This window comes from Sphaerodactylus townsendi, linkage group LG07 (genome assembly GCF_021028975.2).
Source record: "Sphaerodactylus townsendi isolate TG3544 linkage group LG07, MPM_Stown_v2.3, whole genome shotgun sequence".
Taxonomy (NCBI): Eukaryota; Metazoa; Chordata; class Lepidosauria; order Squamata; family Sphaerodactylidae; genus Sphaerodactylus; species Sphaerodactylus townsendi.
The window spans coordinates 62,043,518-62,059,174 of NC_059431.1; the positions used below are offsets into that span (position 1 = coordinate 62,043,518).

General features: G+C 41.6%; 1 protein-coding gene across 4 annotated transcripts in view; it reads right to left on the reverse strand.

The window, feature by feature from the left end:
• Positions 1 to 10,903: 10,903 nt before the first annotated feature.
• The window catches only part of MARCHF3 (membrane associated ring-CH-type finger 3), a 109,413-nt gene continuing 104,659 nt past the window's right edge, over positions 10,904 to 15,657 (reverse strand). For all 4 annotated transcript variants that reach the window (XM_048504305.1, XM_048504303.1, XM_048504306.1 and 1 more), the window contains one exon: positions 10,904 to 11,370. In XM_048504305.1, coding sequence (XP_048360262.1) covers positions 11,212 to 11,370 — 159 coding nt within the window. In that variant the 3' untranslated portion in view covers positions 10,904 to 11,211. The remainder of the gene's footprint in view (positions 11,371 to 15,657) is intronic.

The window sequence follows — 15,657 nt, forward strand, 5'->3', positions numbered from 1 at the left end:
GACTTGTGTGTTACTTTGAAAACAAAACTTCTGTTGCAGTTGTCCAGTGTTGTTCCTGAAATGGGCTGTTAACATGCTAACTTAACTGGAGTATTTATTTTCTTTGAGCTTTCCTGAAGTTCAATTGTGCTCTGTTTTATTATGATGTTATTGGTTAGTAAAAATAGAAACAATAGGAATTGCCCAACCCAGAGAAAGATAAAAACAAGTAGGCTTCCAAAAATACAGCAAAGTTGAGAAAATAAAAAAAAACCAAAATACGGGATACAGAAGAGAAGAAACTATGGGCTAGTGCAGCTGAAGAAGTATCTTTGCCCCAAGCTTAGCTTCTATTTTCCAGTGTTAAAGGGGGGAAAAGACATTTGTATTACAACTCCAAAGCAACATTTCTATGGGTATCTTGCCATTGGTTTTTCTGTGTAGGGTTTGGAGGGCTGTGTCAGGAACCTATTGCTGGTGGAATGCTATTTGTATTATTTGCAGGTGAATTAGGTGGCTCATCAAACCAAGATGCACGTTCTCAACACTAGTGGTCTGGGTTATGCTTCCACTTGCTAGTCATGTGCATTCATTGATCTGACTTGCTGGAAACATGTTTTTGTTTAATATTTGGGTCTTTGATATGAGTCTGAAATTACTGCCCTTGCCTTTTTGACTGTAAGTCAGCCCTTATATATTGCCTGCAGACCTTCTTCCTTAGACAGAAGACAAACCTTCATGGGCTTGTTTAAAGCTGAGACAGTGTAATGATGTCACTCCATTTATTTACTTTCTTTTGTTTGTGAGAGTGGAGGAAAAATATTTGTAATTCAGCAGCTCGTATGAGTAAAACATTCTATCTGGAAAGATGGTCCCTTCTAAAGCTGACTGACCTCTTGATTCAAGATGCTCTGCTCTATATTCTCTCCATTAGTATTGGAGACATTGTCCAGAGGTAAGATGTTACTTAACCACTTCAGCTGTTCTTGAAAAACTATCAAGGCCAGAAGGTTTGTCTGCTTCGTGGTGACAGTGACACCTTCTGCCACAAGATGGTAGTGTTGCTAACATAATGTTCATTGAAGGGTGGGGGAAATCAAGTCCACTCTTGTGCTGTGTTGATTGTGGCTCTACTTCATGCTGTAGAAACAAGTATATAAAATGTGCTTTACTATTGGGAATAAAAAAGATTCAATATCTGCATAATGCCTTGAAGGAAGACACTGTGTTTATACCATTATTAAAATTACTCATTGCTACCTAGGAGTGTATACCGCAGCCCTTGTAATAGTACACCACCCAAAAAGTCTTCCCACTCACTTCTTTGATCCTTCCTCATGATGTACTGCTGTGGAAAGAAGTGATATTTGAACTGGATCTTCCTTGAGATACCTCAAGCCTGTTCGACAGGTACTTCTCCCACCGTCTGTCAAAAAAACCCTTGTCAGACAGCTTTCTTTGGAAAACAGCTGGCATAAAGCATCCTGACCATTGAGTTGAGAAGGTGTGGTACACATGTTTTCTTGAAGGTTTTGGTTCATCTTTCCAAAGTATTTTCCCAACTGAAATCTTCCATTAGAGGTTGCATTGTAAAGGCACAATACAAAATAAACTTCTGTGGCCTTGAATGTGAGGCTGAATCCACCAGAAGAGTTTATTGAAGATGCTGGAAGAGTGGCTCTTTCCCTTCCTTCCCTGTCCCAAAACATCCTGCCATTTGTTCTGATAATTCTCTTGAAGGATGAAAAGAACATCATGAAGTAAATCTGGGCTTTACCAACATCTTCTGTGAATTGTTGCTGGGTTCAACCCATTTCCCCCTCCCCCCCCACACACACACACAAAGCAACAGTTTAAGTCACCTTAAGTAGATACATTTTTGAGTTACTGTGTGCTTATTTTTGTTCACGTGATATGAAACATGGAGGAGAATGTCAGGGTTTTTTCTTTTTAAACCAATTCTAGAAAATAAAGATACAAAATCGGCAGGGAGGGGAAGTAGTTGATGCTTTTTTTAATAACCTCATTCATTGGAAAATTATTTGTGCTGGGATACTAAGGCTTGTCTATATTTGTACTGAAAAGAGCTTGTAAGGAAAATTGTTATGGAGCTGAAATACATTAAGCAAATGTTAACGTATTAATGTCTTATTTCAAGGACTATAGTTGAATGTAGATTTATGGGAAATACAAAAGGTGTATGAAATGGTAATTACAGCATTATCACCCTGATTCAGATTTCCTAAACATATCTTTAAGGAAGATGACCTCTAAAATTCACCTCGCTCAGAAGTTGCATTGTTTCATGATCCGGGAGAAATGCTTAGTGTGCCATTAACATTGTGCATCACCCTGATAAAAAGTGGAACTAATCTTGTTATGGAACTAATCTTGTTATGGTGCTATTGGAGGCAAGAAAATGATATTTTTGATAAGGATAATTTGAAATTTTAAGTACACCATAAATTAGAAGCTTTTGTATGACCTTTCTGATCAGCATATGTTGATAACAGGAGATTTTAACAGCAAGGGGTAAGAGTTCAGAAAACAACAAAGTAAGTTTTTAAGCTGGAAACAGTTCTATGGTTCCTGATGCAGGAGAAAGAAAGTAAGAGCAGTTATCCAGTATAAACCCAAAAAATCTGCATAAGAGGTCTAGAAAAAGACCCTCCCCCTGCTAACAACAACAGGGCCAAATTGTATATTTATCTTGCATAATATGCCTTGATGAGAAAGTAAAATCCAGTTATGTTGGAGTGCACATACATTTCATGCAACAAGAAAAAGGTTCTAAATTAAATGGGGAGATCCCTGTTGTCCAACTATTCTGAATAAATGTGAGATAAAATTCAGACATCCCAGTAGTGCATCAAGATGGAGCTGGTCAGCGTTGTTTCTTTGTTCCCTTGGATTCTGTAATTGAAATGTTCCTTTCCTAAAGAACTTGGAGTGCTTTCACTTGCTGCCTAAATAGTAGACTGATGGGTCTTTGCTATTTTAATTTTATGAAGTGGGTTGAAGTGTCTGATCAAAACCTTTTAGATCATGTAATACCATCTCATATGGTAGATTGAGTCCACTGTGGTTTCTGTTTGCAGTGTGTTACAAAGTTTCTTCTAGAAAAATCTTTTTAAATCTAAAAATTGAAGTGGATATGTTGAGTTTTAAATGCCATCGAACTAAAAGTTGCATGCTTTGTGGTTTGACCAACATGGTCTCTACCCCCCAACCTTCTAACAGACTGAACCTAAGTGACCTAAATGCAGTTATGTTAAGAGACCTCAGGGAAACAGGGTAAAGCGTAATTTTTATTCACTACTGTCAGTAGGGGGAGGGGGAGGTTTTTATACCCTACTTTTCTGTGAGGAAATATCAAAGTGGCTTACAATCGCCTTCCCATCATCTTCCCACAACAAACACTATGTGAGGTAGGTGAGGCTGAGATAATTCATAAGGAACTGTGAGCAGCCAAGGTTACCCAGCAGGCTTTTAAGTGGAAGCATAAGGAAACCAACCTGATTCTTTAAATTATACTCAACCACCACACCATTCTGGCTCTCTGAAGAAATAAAAATATTTAGTAAAGAAGTTTTAAAGTGCTTACTAGCAACATAGCTTTTGCTGGGCTCAATAAGTTATGTTTCAATTGCCAACTCCTGTGTTCAGAGAATATTTAACAGCTAAGCTGTTATTCTTGACATTAATATTGACCTTCCCTGTATCTCAGGCCCTTTCCGCACGGGCGTAATACAGGAGGCGCTGCTGCATCGCCTGGGAGCAGCGTGAAGCCGCCCCTGTTAACCTCACTAAACAAGCAAGGTTTTTCCAAAGCTAGCGTGCGAACTGTCCCCGAGCCTCCACCGGCATGATTCATACTGGTGGAGGTGCATTTCCGCCCGTATGTGGAAAGGGCTACTGATTCTCAATGTGTAAATGTGACCTCTTCCTAGAAACTACAAATCTTTAGGACTCTAGTCTGGAACACTGGGTTTGATTTCTCCTCCACATGAAGTCTGTTGGGTGACTTTGGGCCAGTCATAGTTATCTTAAAACTTTCTCAGCCTACGTGGAGGCAGGGAATGGCACACAATCCTTGATCATCTTTTGCCTTGAAATTCCTGAGGGATCACCATAAATCAGCTATGACTTGACATTTTCCACCACTGCCATTCCTCAGACTTTTATTATACCGGTCTGCTTTTTGACATAGGACAGACTAAGACATCTGGAGTCTCCTGAATCTGTGTAACCACCAAGCTGTTGTTCTTGACATGAATATTCTCAATGTGTAAATGTATGCTCAGTCACAGTTATCTCAGCATTTTCTCAGTCTATGCAGAGGCATGCATGCCACCTCTGAACATCTGTTGCCTTGAAGCCCCTGTGGAGTCACCACACATCAGCCATGACTTGACATTTTACACTACTACCATTCCTCAGGCTTTCACTATGCTGGCCTGCTTTTTGATACAGGGCAGACTCTGAGACAACTGGAGTCTCCTGAAGATTATCAGCCTACTCTGCTGCGAGCACTAAAGCCTATCTGCAGTGCTAACAGCAGAATATGATGAAAATTATCTCGGGAGACTGTATCTGCCTGGTGGAAATACTGATTCAATAATTTAGTCTCCTCACATGACAGACTGTGATACTAAGAGTTCTGAGAGAATTTTCAGCCTACCCCTCGGCAGGCATAATCCTGTATGATCTAAAGTCAACAGTATAAGACCCTTCTTGCTCCCCTCTTCCATCGGGTTACTTCAGCTACTCATGAGCCCTTATTGACTGTTAGTGGTTCTGCACACATCAAACAGGCATACAGGGGATTGACTACGGATAGAAAGGGGCAGAGTCTTTGCCTATCTGTCACACTGGGAAGATGAAGGGGGCTTCTGAATGTTAAGCAGTAACACTGGGAGCCCTGGTGTAAACATTTAGATTGTCAGACTGGTATCTAGAAGACCCAGTTTCAAATCATAACTGTCGTGAAGTTTACTGGCATTATTTTGGGTTAGTCACACATTCAGCCTAACCTACCTCACAGGGATGAGGATGAAGTGAAGAAGACTGGATCCCTGTCAGAGAGAAAAGTGGAACGGCCCCATGGGCTGTGCGGCTGGCGGAGCATGATCCGCGCAGCCCCCTGAACAGCAGCCTACCTTTTCCCTGCCTTTCATCACTCTGAGGAGGGAAGGGGACACGCCCCCCGGCCAGAGTGACGGCTGAAGCAACGGAGGCAAGGAGGCGTGTCCCCTTCCCTCCCCGGAGCGACGAAAGGCAGGAAAAAGGTAGGCAGCTGTTCGGGAGCACCATGGGAATACGCCGGTGTCCACCTGCTGCTGCTTGCTCGGCAACGGGTGGCAACTGGCATATTCCATAAAACTCGCCCCCAAGCGAGTTTCAGAAGCGGCATATTCATGCCACTTCAGGAGAGCCAGGACGCAGCGCTTGTGCGAACAGTGTCCCAGGGAACGGTCTTTTCCCGTCCCTGGAGCGCTGTTGTTTCCCCGTGCAGAAACCACCTGTGTTAAAAGAAACAAAGGCATTTCTCTCCTAAGGGTTATTGGTGCGTTGCATTCTAGATGAATATAATTCTTCATACAGTAGTTTACTGCCAAATACTTATGTTGCTGAAGACAAAGACTTTCTTTGGAGCAAAGTTTAGGCTGGCATGGCTATGAATCCCAGAATTATCCTACATTTGGAGGAAAACAGTGGTTCATTTGTGTTCCTAGAATGCTGGAAAGCAGCTCATCCCTAATGCAAACTCTGTTAAGCACTTCTATCTCATCTTGCTCCCCAATCTTCTGTTTTTAGCTGCTATTGAGTCAAGTTCGAAGGCTTATGCTCAAGTCAATAAGTTTCCCAGTTTTTTGTGGTAAAATTAGGTGCCTCAGCTTATATTCGGGTCGGCTTATACTCGAGTATATATGGTATATCTGTTTGGCCACACTCTAAGCCAAATTTGGAAAGTCAGTGTTTGTAGAATGAAATGTGAAGAGAGTGAACTGTTGCTTTGAGAGACTTCTTATTCTTTGTATATATGGTTATAAAAAATGATGACATGTTTGGGTTACACATTAGAAATGGTGACACATTAGAAATGGGATTATATTTTTAAACCAACTGATAATACCTTGTGGCCATGCTGATACATTAATCTTACCAACAATAAAATGCTAAGGAATGGAATGTCTGATGACGAACCCTCTACCAATAAAAGAGCAGGACTCACATTCCATCCCTGCCCCAAAGCAGCGGCGTCTTGGCGCTGCTGCTTGGAGGTTGCGCAAGCCCTCCCTCAGCAAGTATTCCAGCCCATGGATCAGCTGATTTATGGGCCGAACCAGGCCTCCCTGTCTCTTCTCCCACCTCCAGCAACCACCCCTGGCCCATGGATCAGCTGATCTGTGGGCTAAACAAGCCCTCCCCAGCTTCCCATCCACTCATGGAAACCACCCCAGCCCCAAACAAGCACTTCCTCCTTCCCCCCAACCCCCAGCAACTACACTTGCCCCAAACAAGTCTCCCCCACCCCACAACCACCCTGACCCCAAACAAGGCTTCTCTGCCCCCACCCACCCACAGCAACCACCTCCCTGCCCCACCTCCCCCCCCCCAGACAAGGCGGACTGGTAGGGCAGCAGCACATGGTCCCCAGCTCCCCGGTTGAGCCTGCCACCAGCTTTCTCATCCCTCAGCCTATCCTCTCCCACCCCTCAAAGGCAAGCTGGGAAAGCCCAGTCCCTACTGCCCACACCACCCGCCCTATCTAAGGCTGCTGTATTCTTTACTTACAGTGGACTTTACTGCTAGTATCTGAATGAGACCTTGAAACACTTTCTAAGGAGATGCAGGCAGTGGGTCAGGAGTGGTGGATCTTTCCTGAACCTACCTCTTCTGATACTTTGTGCCGAAGCCCAAGCAGAGAGGGGAAATAGCAGCACTGTCTTTATGAGGAAGTGTTTCATGTGCATTTTGTTGTTTGGATCAGCAGAGCTTTTATAGCAGATCCAAGAAATTGATGGATTTGGGGATGATAGTTTTGGTACCTGAGAGAGACAGTTGGGTCTAACAGGCTCTTTATCCACTACTCTTGATGCACGCAGCCTGCCAGGGTGCAGTTAGGCTTTCTCTTACCTGCGTACCATTTTGTTTCTTGCACAACTTTTCATCTGTAGGTCCAGTCCCATCCCACTAACGATGTATGGTGGCCTACTGGAAACTTAATAAAGCTAAATTTGTTAATCCAGGAACTAGCAGAAAACACAGCAGGCACAGCGTAGCAAAGAGATCAACAATCTTTTATAAATAAAGAGCCAAACTACATCAGAATTCATATCAAGAGATCAGTAAAGAGGCAGTATCAGCCAATTTGCATAAGTGAAAATATTCAGTTTAATATTACTGATAAATGACAGTTTGATCAATAATCCATATAGCTTCTTCAGCGCAAACATTGGCTGTAAGTAATTCCTTTATTAAAAAGTGGCACACAAAGGGTATCACAGTGATAAATATGCACAGGTGCATGTTGTGCAGCTGCTCTAGTGCACTGGCATAGATCTGTATATGGGTTGAACTTGGTTCACGGGCAACTGTTGCACTTAGATCACTGGCTACTATGAAAGGCATCTCTAAGAAGCTCTTTAGCTCCAGTAAAAACATTTTCCTGCCATTTACTTCAAGTATTGTTCATTATAACATCCCATTTGCTTCTCCAACAGTCCTTAAATTAAATGTTTTAACTGTATTTTTAAAAGAATCATATTTCATACATTCTGTTCAGAGCCACGATCAATCTTGAAATCATAGGTTGTAGACCCCTGGGTTAGTAGGTGCTGGGTTCTGTGTGGCTCTGTAAATGGGTCATAAATTGTCTAGGCCTGCCTTAAGGCATCTGCTATCAGAATTCTATAACAGGTGGTAGGGAAAAAAGGTGATGTCTAAATAAATGTTTCCAGGCTCTGGAAGAGCGCAGCCGAGCACAATGTGCCAAGTAGCAGTGACCGCTTAGCGCCCAGAGCCTGTAAAGGACAATCCTCTACCCTACTCTGTAGCTTACAGGAAACTCAGTTGAAGTCTACATGTACAGCAGAATGATGGGGGCAGTCCTATGAGAGGTGCAAGGTCTGATGCTTTAGACTTCTTGTTGAAATATCACATTTTAATGCTCCCCGGCACAACCATCCCACATAGCTAGTTAGCACAGGAGGGAGCAAACTGTCTCTTTATACTAAAATGTGTATTGTGTGGGACTTTTTAAACCAGGAGCAGGGATATTCAAAGAAACCTTAGTTTCCATTTGAATAGTCTATAAAGACTACCACAATGCATACAGTTTGTTGTAAGTAAAAATCAGTAGTGTTCCCTGGCTCACAGCTACATTTGCCATTATTAACCAAAAGAGCCACATGAATATACACCTGGCCACCAAAGACATACATGCAATAATGTACAGCATAACAAATATCAGTATGTAACTATAACCAAGTTTTTAAATTTCCCAGAGTACTTCAGAACACATAGGTTGTCACTGCCACTGTTGGACTTTACTCTTGTGTATCTGGAAGCAGAAAAGTCTTCCCGCTTCTCCATTCCACTCTTTCCCAGCATGAGACACAGTAGGCCAAGCCAGAGCATGAGGTAACCAAAGCACCCAGAGGAGAGAAAGCTGACTGTGGAGAAAGGGTAATAAAACTACCATTACTCTTCTATAGCCAACCTGCTATTTTCTCAGGTAGCTACTATGGTGATGGTTTTACTCTGCATCCAACCTGCTGTCTTCCTGGCAGCTGCCTCTGTGCTGTAAGGCAAATATAGAGGCTGTGGGAAAAGGTGCGGGTGGGGGGTGGGATGGGGGGTTGGTTTTGCCCCAAGGATGAAAGGACTTTTATTTCCATACAACAAGACTATAACAAGGCATGGAGGAAGTAATATTAAAGTTGTCCTAAAATTGAATGATAGCTTTTGTTATGTTGTAGATCTTTATACTTTGAAAGTCGTTCGTAAAGGATCTGTATTGAACTATTGTGATATTCTATATAAATATAGAATATTCTATATAAATATAATCTCTTACTCATTTTCAAGAAGCAGATGAAAAATGACTTTTTAGTTTGACAGTTATAAATGTTAGCATTAATAATTTGGGCTGTTAAATAACAGCTTTCCAGTCCATAGGAAATGTAAGCTGGCTTTCTTATTACTATTTCATTTATATTCTTATTTTTCCTCTACAGGACAGGAAAAGCCGCACATGCTGAAAATGCTTCTAAATGTGTGTTACATTTGGAAAAAATATTTCAAAATTGCAAATAAGTGGCATGCCATTACTTTAGCAGCAGCATTTGCCAACATATAAACATGCCTATTTGATAACCCCATTTTTAAAAAAAAACAATTGAATTGAATGGTGGTGGATTTTCCTCACTCTTTTTAAGAAAAGGTAGTTCAGGCAAGACATCCCACCCAAGAATAACATTTTTACCATTTAATTCTAATTGAACTGGCTACAATTGTAAAGCTGCTGTAACTACACCGACAAAGAGGCCTTAGTCTCTCTAGTATAAAGAAGTGGGATTTATATAGTCCTATCTAAATTTACCTGTCAAGCTGGAAACCCAGCAGAGCTAGAGTTTTATTAATTGTTATGCAAGGCAGGTCCAGGCTTCCTCAAACATGACTAATGAGCCAGTGCATAATTATGTATGCAGAAGCTTCCTCCCCACAAAGTAAACTTTGAGAATTCATGTCAAACTCTGTTCTGGTATAGCTTATTCACCCAAAACATTGCATCATTTTCTTAAACTGAAGACATGTGTTTTTCCCTTCAGGTTTTCTGAAAGGGGGTCCGGGCTTCTTGAGAATCCAGTTCAATAAGAAATGCTCTGCAGCTGTGCTGTGGCTGCCAGCCTGGATATATTATTCCCTAATATGTTCTGCTATCCCGCCTGGACTCTGTAAGTAGGGGGTTATTAGGAACTCATGTAAGCAGTGCTGTATAGCCTGAGAGGAACTTTAGCAGGCCAGATGTGCTATATTCTGTCTCTTTGCCAAGCAGTTTTTAGTACCTAATGATAAACAACTTTTCATTTCTTCTGTGTTGCAAATATTAGTAGATTCTCTCCACTTTGAAAATGCTTTGATAAAAACATTTAGAGGGAGATCTGATTAAGCATAAGTAATGTAAGAATGGGACAGAGCATCTTGAATTTGTAGGACATTATGCTAACAGCTTCTAGGAAGGGCTTCACCTGAATAGAGGCTCCTGTATTTGCTAATTGTGGGGTCAAAGGCTGCATAAGCGGAGCTTCCTTTTGAAATTGGAGAGAAAGGAGGGAGGTTCTTGCTTAGATGGAGATCTGGCTACATCAAAATAACTTGTAATTTTGGACTGCAGTTGTTATTTTGTGTTTTGCTGGTAACTTCATAGATAGAATAGAATAGAATAGAATAGAATAGAATAGAATAGAATAGAATAGAATAGAATATGGTCAATGACCAAATATCCATAGAGTTTTCAAGGCAAGAGAAGTCCAGATGTGGTTTGATATTTTCTGCCTCTACGTAGTAACTTTGGACTTCCTTGATGGTCTCCCATTCAAATACTAAATAGGGCTGACCCTGCTTAGACTTCTAGATTGGATGAGATCAGGCTAGTTTGGGCTATCCAATTAGCTTGAGTTTAAAATTCTCAATTTACCAACACATTGTATGACACATTCCCAGTGAACTTCCTCTTGATTCATCCTCTCTGAAATTAATATACTTGAATTAATATACTTGAAACCTACTCCCTTTTTAAATAGAAATGTCTCTTTGTTGCAAATGTGACATATCTTCCTTTTCTCTTTATTAATCTAGATAAAAGATGCATCACTGACACCAGCTAAATCCCCAAAGAAATAACAGAACAAATGTATTTTTCATTGTTTAGCCATCATAGTTTAATATCTTCAAACAACAATAAAAAAGGATTGTGTCCTTAGTGATGCAGCTATCAACATGGTATTGGAGAATGTCATACAGTATCTGCTAAATTTTTAACATGTTTGGCAGCTTAGCAAATATCATATGATTGCAGCATCCATGATTTCAATTGCAACAGTCATGTCATCTTTCTTCTGCAAAGAGTTTGTCATTCAAAATGTGATACTATTAAATTTGGGGTGGAATCAGCCCCCCACCCCACCCCCCTGTAGTTCATGGCCCCAGTGTAGAGTAGCACAATTAGACGATTGTCTCCTTTGAGTTCCTTTTGACTGAATGCTGGCCCAGCAAGGACTGATGGTTTGAAGGGATGCCAGCAGACTTTGGGATGAGAAGTATAACTCTTTGATTGGTCCGACGCCATTCATTATACAATCTACAATGATACCTAAATGATACCTGCAACAAGAGAAAAGGAATAAATAGTTGAGACTGGAGGAAGAAACAAATTTAGAACAAAATAAGGGGTGCTTTCCTAGTTGCAACAGCAGTATATGAACTGTTTTTCTGGGTCTTCAGTCATTCCACTGTACTGCTATAACATTCAGAGAGGTCCCATGGCTCATGTGCAGGTTCTTTCCCACTGTATTGCTGTTTGGCAATGACTGGGTAGGAAGGACTCAGTGCAACTAGCCACACAACAGCAGTGCTCACTATTACTACAGTAAAGAGCACTAAAGTTGTGCAATATATACCAGGTCAGAACATAGAAGCAGTTTAATAGTAAAGTTAAAACCCTAGATGATCAGTTCATAACACAGCCACAAACTCAGTGTGGGACTGTACCACAAGAGCCAGTGTGGTGTAGTGGTTAAGAGCAGGTGCACTCTAATTTGGAGAACTGGGTTTGATTCCCTGCTCTGCCACTTGTGGAGGCTTATCTGGTGAACTAATTAGCTTGTGCACCCCAACTTGTGCCAGCTGGGTGACCTTGGGCTAGTCACAGTTCATTGGAGCTCTCTCAGCCCCACCCACTTCACAGGGTGTTTGTTGTGAGGGGGGGAAGGGAAAGGAGTTTGTAAGCCCCTTTGAGTCTCCTTACAAGAGAGAAAGGGGGATATAAATCCAACTCTTCTTCTTCTTCCAGTAAGACAGCATATTTTTGTTCTGGTTCTAGCTAGCTGAGTTTGCATGAATTTAAACGCCATCTGGGTAAGTAATATACTACTGCTCCACCATCTTACAGTTTAGTGAATGTAACTGTCCTTAGGACATTTACAAGAAAGCAACTTTCCATTGCCTCTGTCCCACTAATCTTATACATGAATGAGCAGTGCTAGCTAGCTGAGTTCAATCAAACATCTGTGAGTTACCCTGTGTTGGTCAAAGTGGGGCATGGCATTGTTCTCTCTCTTGGGTCACTGTTGTAACCATGAAGTCATCATAATGGACTATTAGCAGAAGCCTGATCATATTTTTGAAATATCTTGAGGTATTTATTTATGTCTTTTACTTTATTTATTCCCTGTTTTTACCTTAACTGGGATCCAAAGTGGCTTACATTATTATTTCCTTCTCCATTTTAGCCTCATAACAATCCTATGGGATAGGTTAGGCTGAATGTGTCTAGCTAACCCACTGTCACACCCAGTTAGCTTCTGTGACAGAAGGTATATTTGAACTTGGGTCTCCCTGGTCTTATACTATTATCATTATCAACACTGGAAGTATACTATATTATCAGGCTTCATTTCCTCTTTAAATTTTGGCTTTGATTTTGAGTTTAAAATCTGCATGTCTTATTCAGTTGTCAACACAGTGTGTGTGTGTGTTTGTGTGTGTATTTAGAATTTTTTTCCTCCAAGATCATTCACACGTCATGGATTTGATCTGAGCTGCATCAGTGCTTTTCCTCATATATCAAAGAAGTGACTTGACTAACTTATGATAGGACTGCTGTACAATACAATCTTCTCCATGACCAAATAAACTGGATGAGGAATAATGATTGCTAGACCAGTGTAGTGTTCCACTGGGATCCACAATTTGGGGCAATATCATTGTTGTGTAGTGAAGAAGTGGAGAGAAAATTGCCGGGGGGGGGAGGTTATTTTTTAAATGAGAAACATAGATTTCAAATGGCTAATGTGAACAACTGCCTCTTGACAAATGGTACATCCCCCTGTAACATATTAGGGAAAGCCATTCTAGGCTGTGCTGTACATAATGTTATATGCGTGTATCTTGAGTATAAAAAGGTGCACACATGAATGTCAGTGCTGGGTGTAGATGGTCAGGTGTACGTTATACATGCAGGGCGAATGTGTAATCCTTGGGTTCATATGTGTCACCCTATATCAGTGGTGGTGAACCTATGGCACGGGTGCCAGAAGTGGCACTCAGAACCCTCTCTGTGGGCACGCGTGCACAGAGTTTGTCATGTGGGGGGGAAATCCCCCCCCCCAACACACACATATCTAGGCTGGCCTGGGCTGCTGGACTTGATGTGCATGCACCTCAGCGAGCAGGGAAGACTCGGCTGGTGGGCCTGGTGCCTGTGCTCCAGGTGGTTGCTGCCTGGGGGGCGGGGGGGCGGGGCGGGCAGAGGTGACAGAGATGCTAGAGAGGTGCAGAGCGGCGCATGTGGGACTTGCTGGAGGCTACAGCAGGTTTGCCCTGCTCAAGAGGGTTATTTAGGTTAAATTGCCGCGTTGGCACTTTGCGATAAATAAGTGGGATTTGGATTGCAATTTGGGCACTCGGTCTCGAAAAAGTTTGCCGTCACTGCCCTATATGAACCAAAGGTGCCTCCACCCACTCACCCCCGCTCTCATTAGAAGTTCTATGTACAGGGGGAAAGACATACATATATAAGGTTTTACACCAATGTTCTGTCCTTTGTACCATGAGTGACATTGTTTTCAACAACCCTTATTTCAAGTAAATGTGCTAAGGGTCACAGTGAACAAAGCCGCAGTATTTAGTCTATATGATTTGTTGGTCTCTATGTGTATAATTCTTACACGTTCCCTTTTGAGTCTCTGATATCCCACAGGTACAGCATGAAATCTCTTGCTTTCCTGGGCTTGAGAGCACGCTAGCTTATTAATATTGCTCCCTCCTTCTGGACTTAATAACAGAACATGACTGCAACATCACCTCCCAGATGGAATCAAAGGCAAGCTATAGGCTACCATGCAGCTGATACTGCACCTGATCATTCATATCAGACATCATCTTGGTATGTAAATAGAAAACAATGTTTAAAAAAATCTACAGCTGTTTCATTCTTTCCCAAAGGAAACCCATTTTTAAAATTTCAAAGTCATTTTAGTGTTCAAATTATTCTTAGGAGTATTCATGTAGGCAAAAATAAATGTTAGCATTTGCAATTTAATTGCTGCTTAGGAGAATATGTATTTTAAGAGGCAATAAAGTATATTCATTGTATAAAAGAGGGATTTACAGCAATTAAATATTGCTTTTCAGAAAAGAATTCCTCCTACTTCACTCCAAATCACTATTGGTACAGTGGGAAATATAATTAAGGTAAAAAGTTTGGAGGCATTTTGAATCCTGAGAATGCGTTAGCTGTTCCAGATAGGTGTTGTGATAACATGACATTTCCAGGCAGTGGAGTGTAGCAAAGGAACTATCAGTAAGAAATTAAACAAGTGCTGTTATATTCTCCCTGCTGTTCATTTGGATAAAGTAATTGTTTTGCAGTGCTTTTGTAAAGCTTTCTCCTGGAAAGCCAAGGACCTGTTAGGAAAAACTGAATAATTGACTTAAATCGAATTAAAATAATATAGTTTTACAGAAACAAATTGCAGATTGTTTAACAGTGCAATCCAGATGGGGAGGGGAGTGCTGAGGCAGCTAGGGTTCAGGAGCTTCAGGTGATGCAAAAAGGAAAGTAATATGAAAACCCTCCTGCTGCCCAAATTGCCCCATAGCCCAAACATACTTATGCTGCACAAATGCAGTATAAGTCTGTGGGCTCTGAGGGTGGTGGTCCCAGGCCAGAATGCTAATAGAAATTGACTACAGTTGGCTCCAACCCTAGGAAAGTCCTGGCTCACCTCCACCCCCTGTGCTGGTGTCTGCAGCAGTGCCCCCTTCTGGGTTTGCCCGTCATGGCGCTGTGGGACTGCCGGATGCTGGTGCGTTTGTTCCCTCCACTGGCGTGGGTGCCTCTTACACTGGCAGAGGGGGCAATGAGTCAATGCATCCCTCTGCCATTCCCTATGCCCATTCACACCTATCCATCTGGACTGGGCTGCTCAAGTAGTTTTTCTGAGTAATATGCCCTGATTCCGCTCCAATGGTGCCTTGCTGTTCACAGCTAGTGGCTTTGGGCAGGGATGTGCATTTCTGCCTGCAAAACAGATGCACTCATCAATTTCAACAGCCTGCAGGAGAGAGATGTATGTCTATTACTCAGAAGAATCTATCTTGCTTGACTGGGATGAGCATATACATGTTGCATGGTTGATCAATTGAGATAGTGACATCCAAAATTCATCTTAAAAACTAAAGCCCACATACTGGTGCATCTGCAAGGGTGTTTCATTTTTACTCTTTCCCTCGCAGAGTTTTCTCTTGAGGTTTATGAGCAATCAGTGGCGTTTTTGTTGCAGTTTTATGTATATGTGCTATTGAAATATTATTATTTTATTATTATTATTTATTTAATTCATTATACTGCCCACCCCCAAAGGGCTCTGGGCGGTGTACAATAAAACA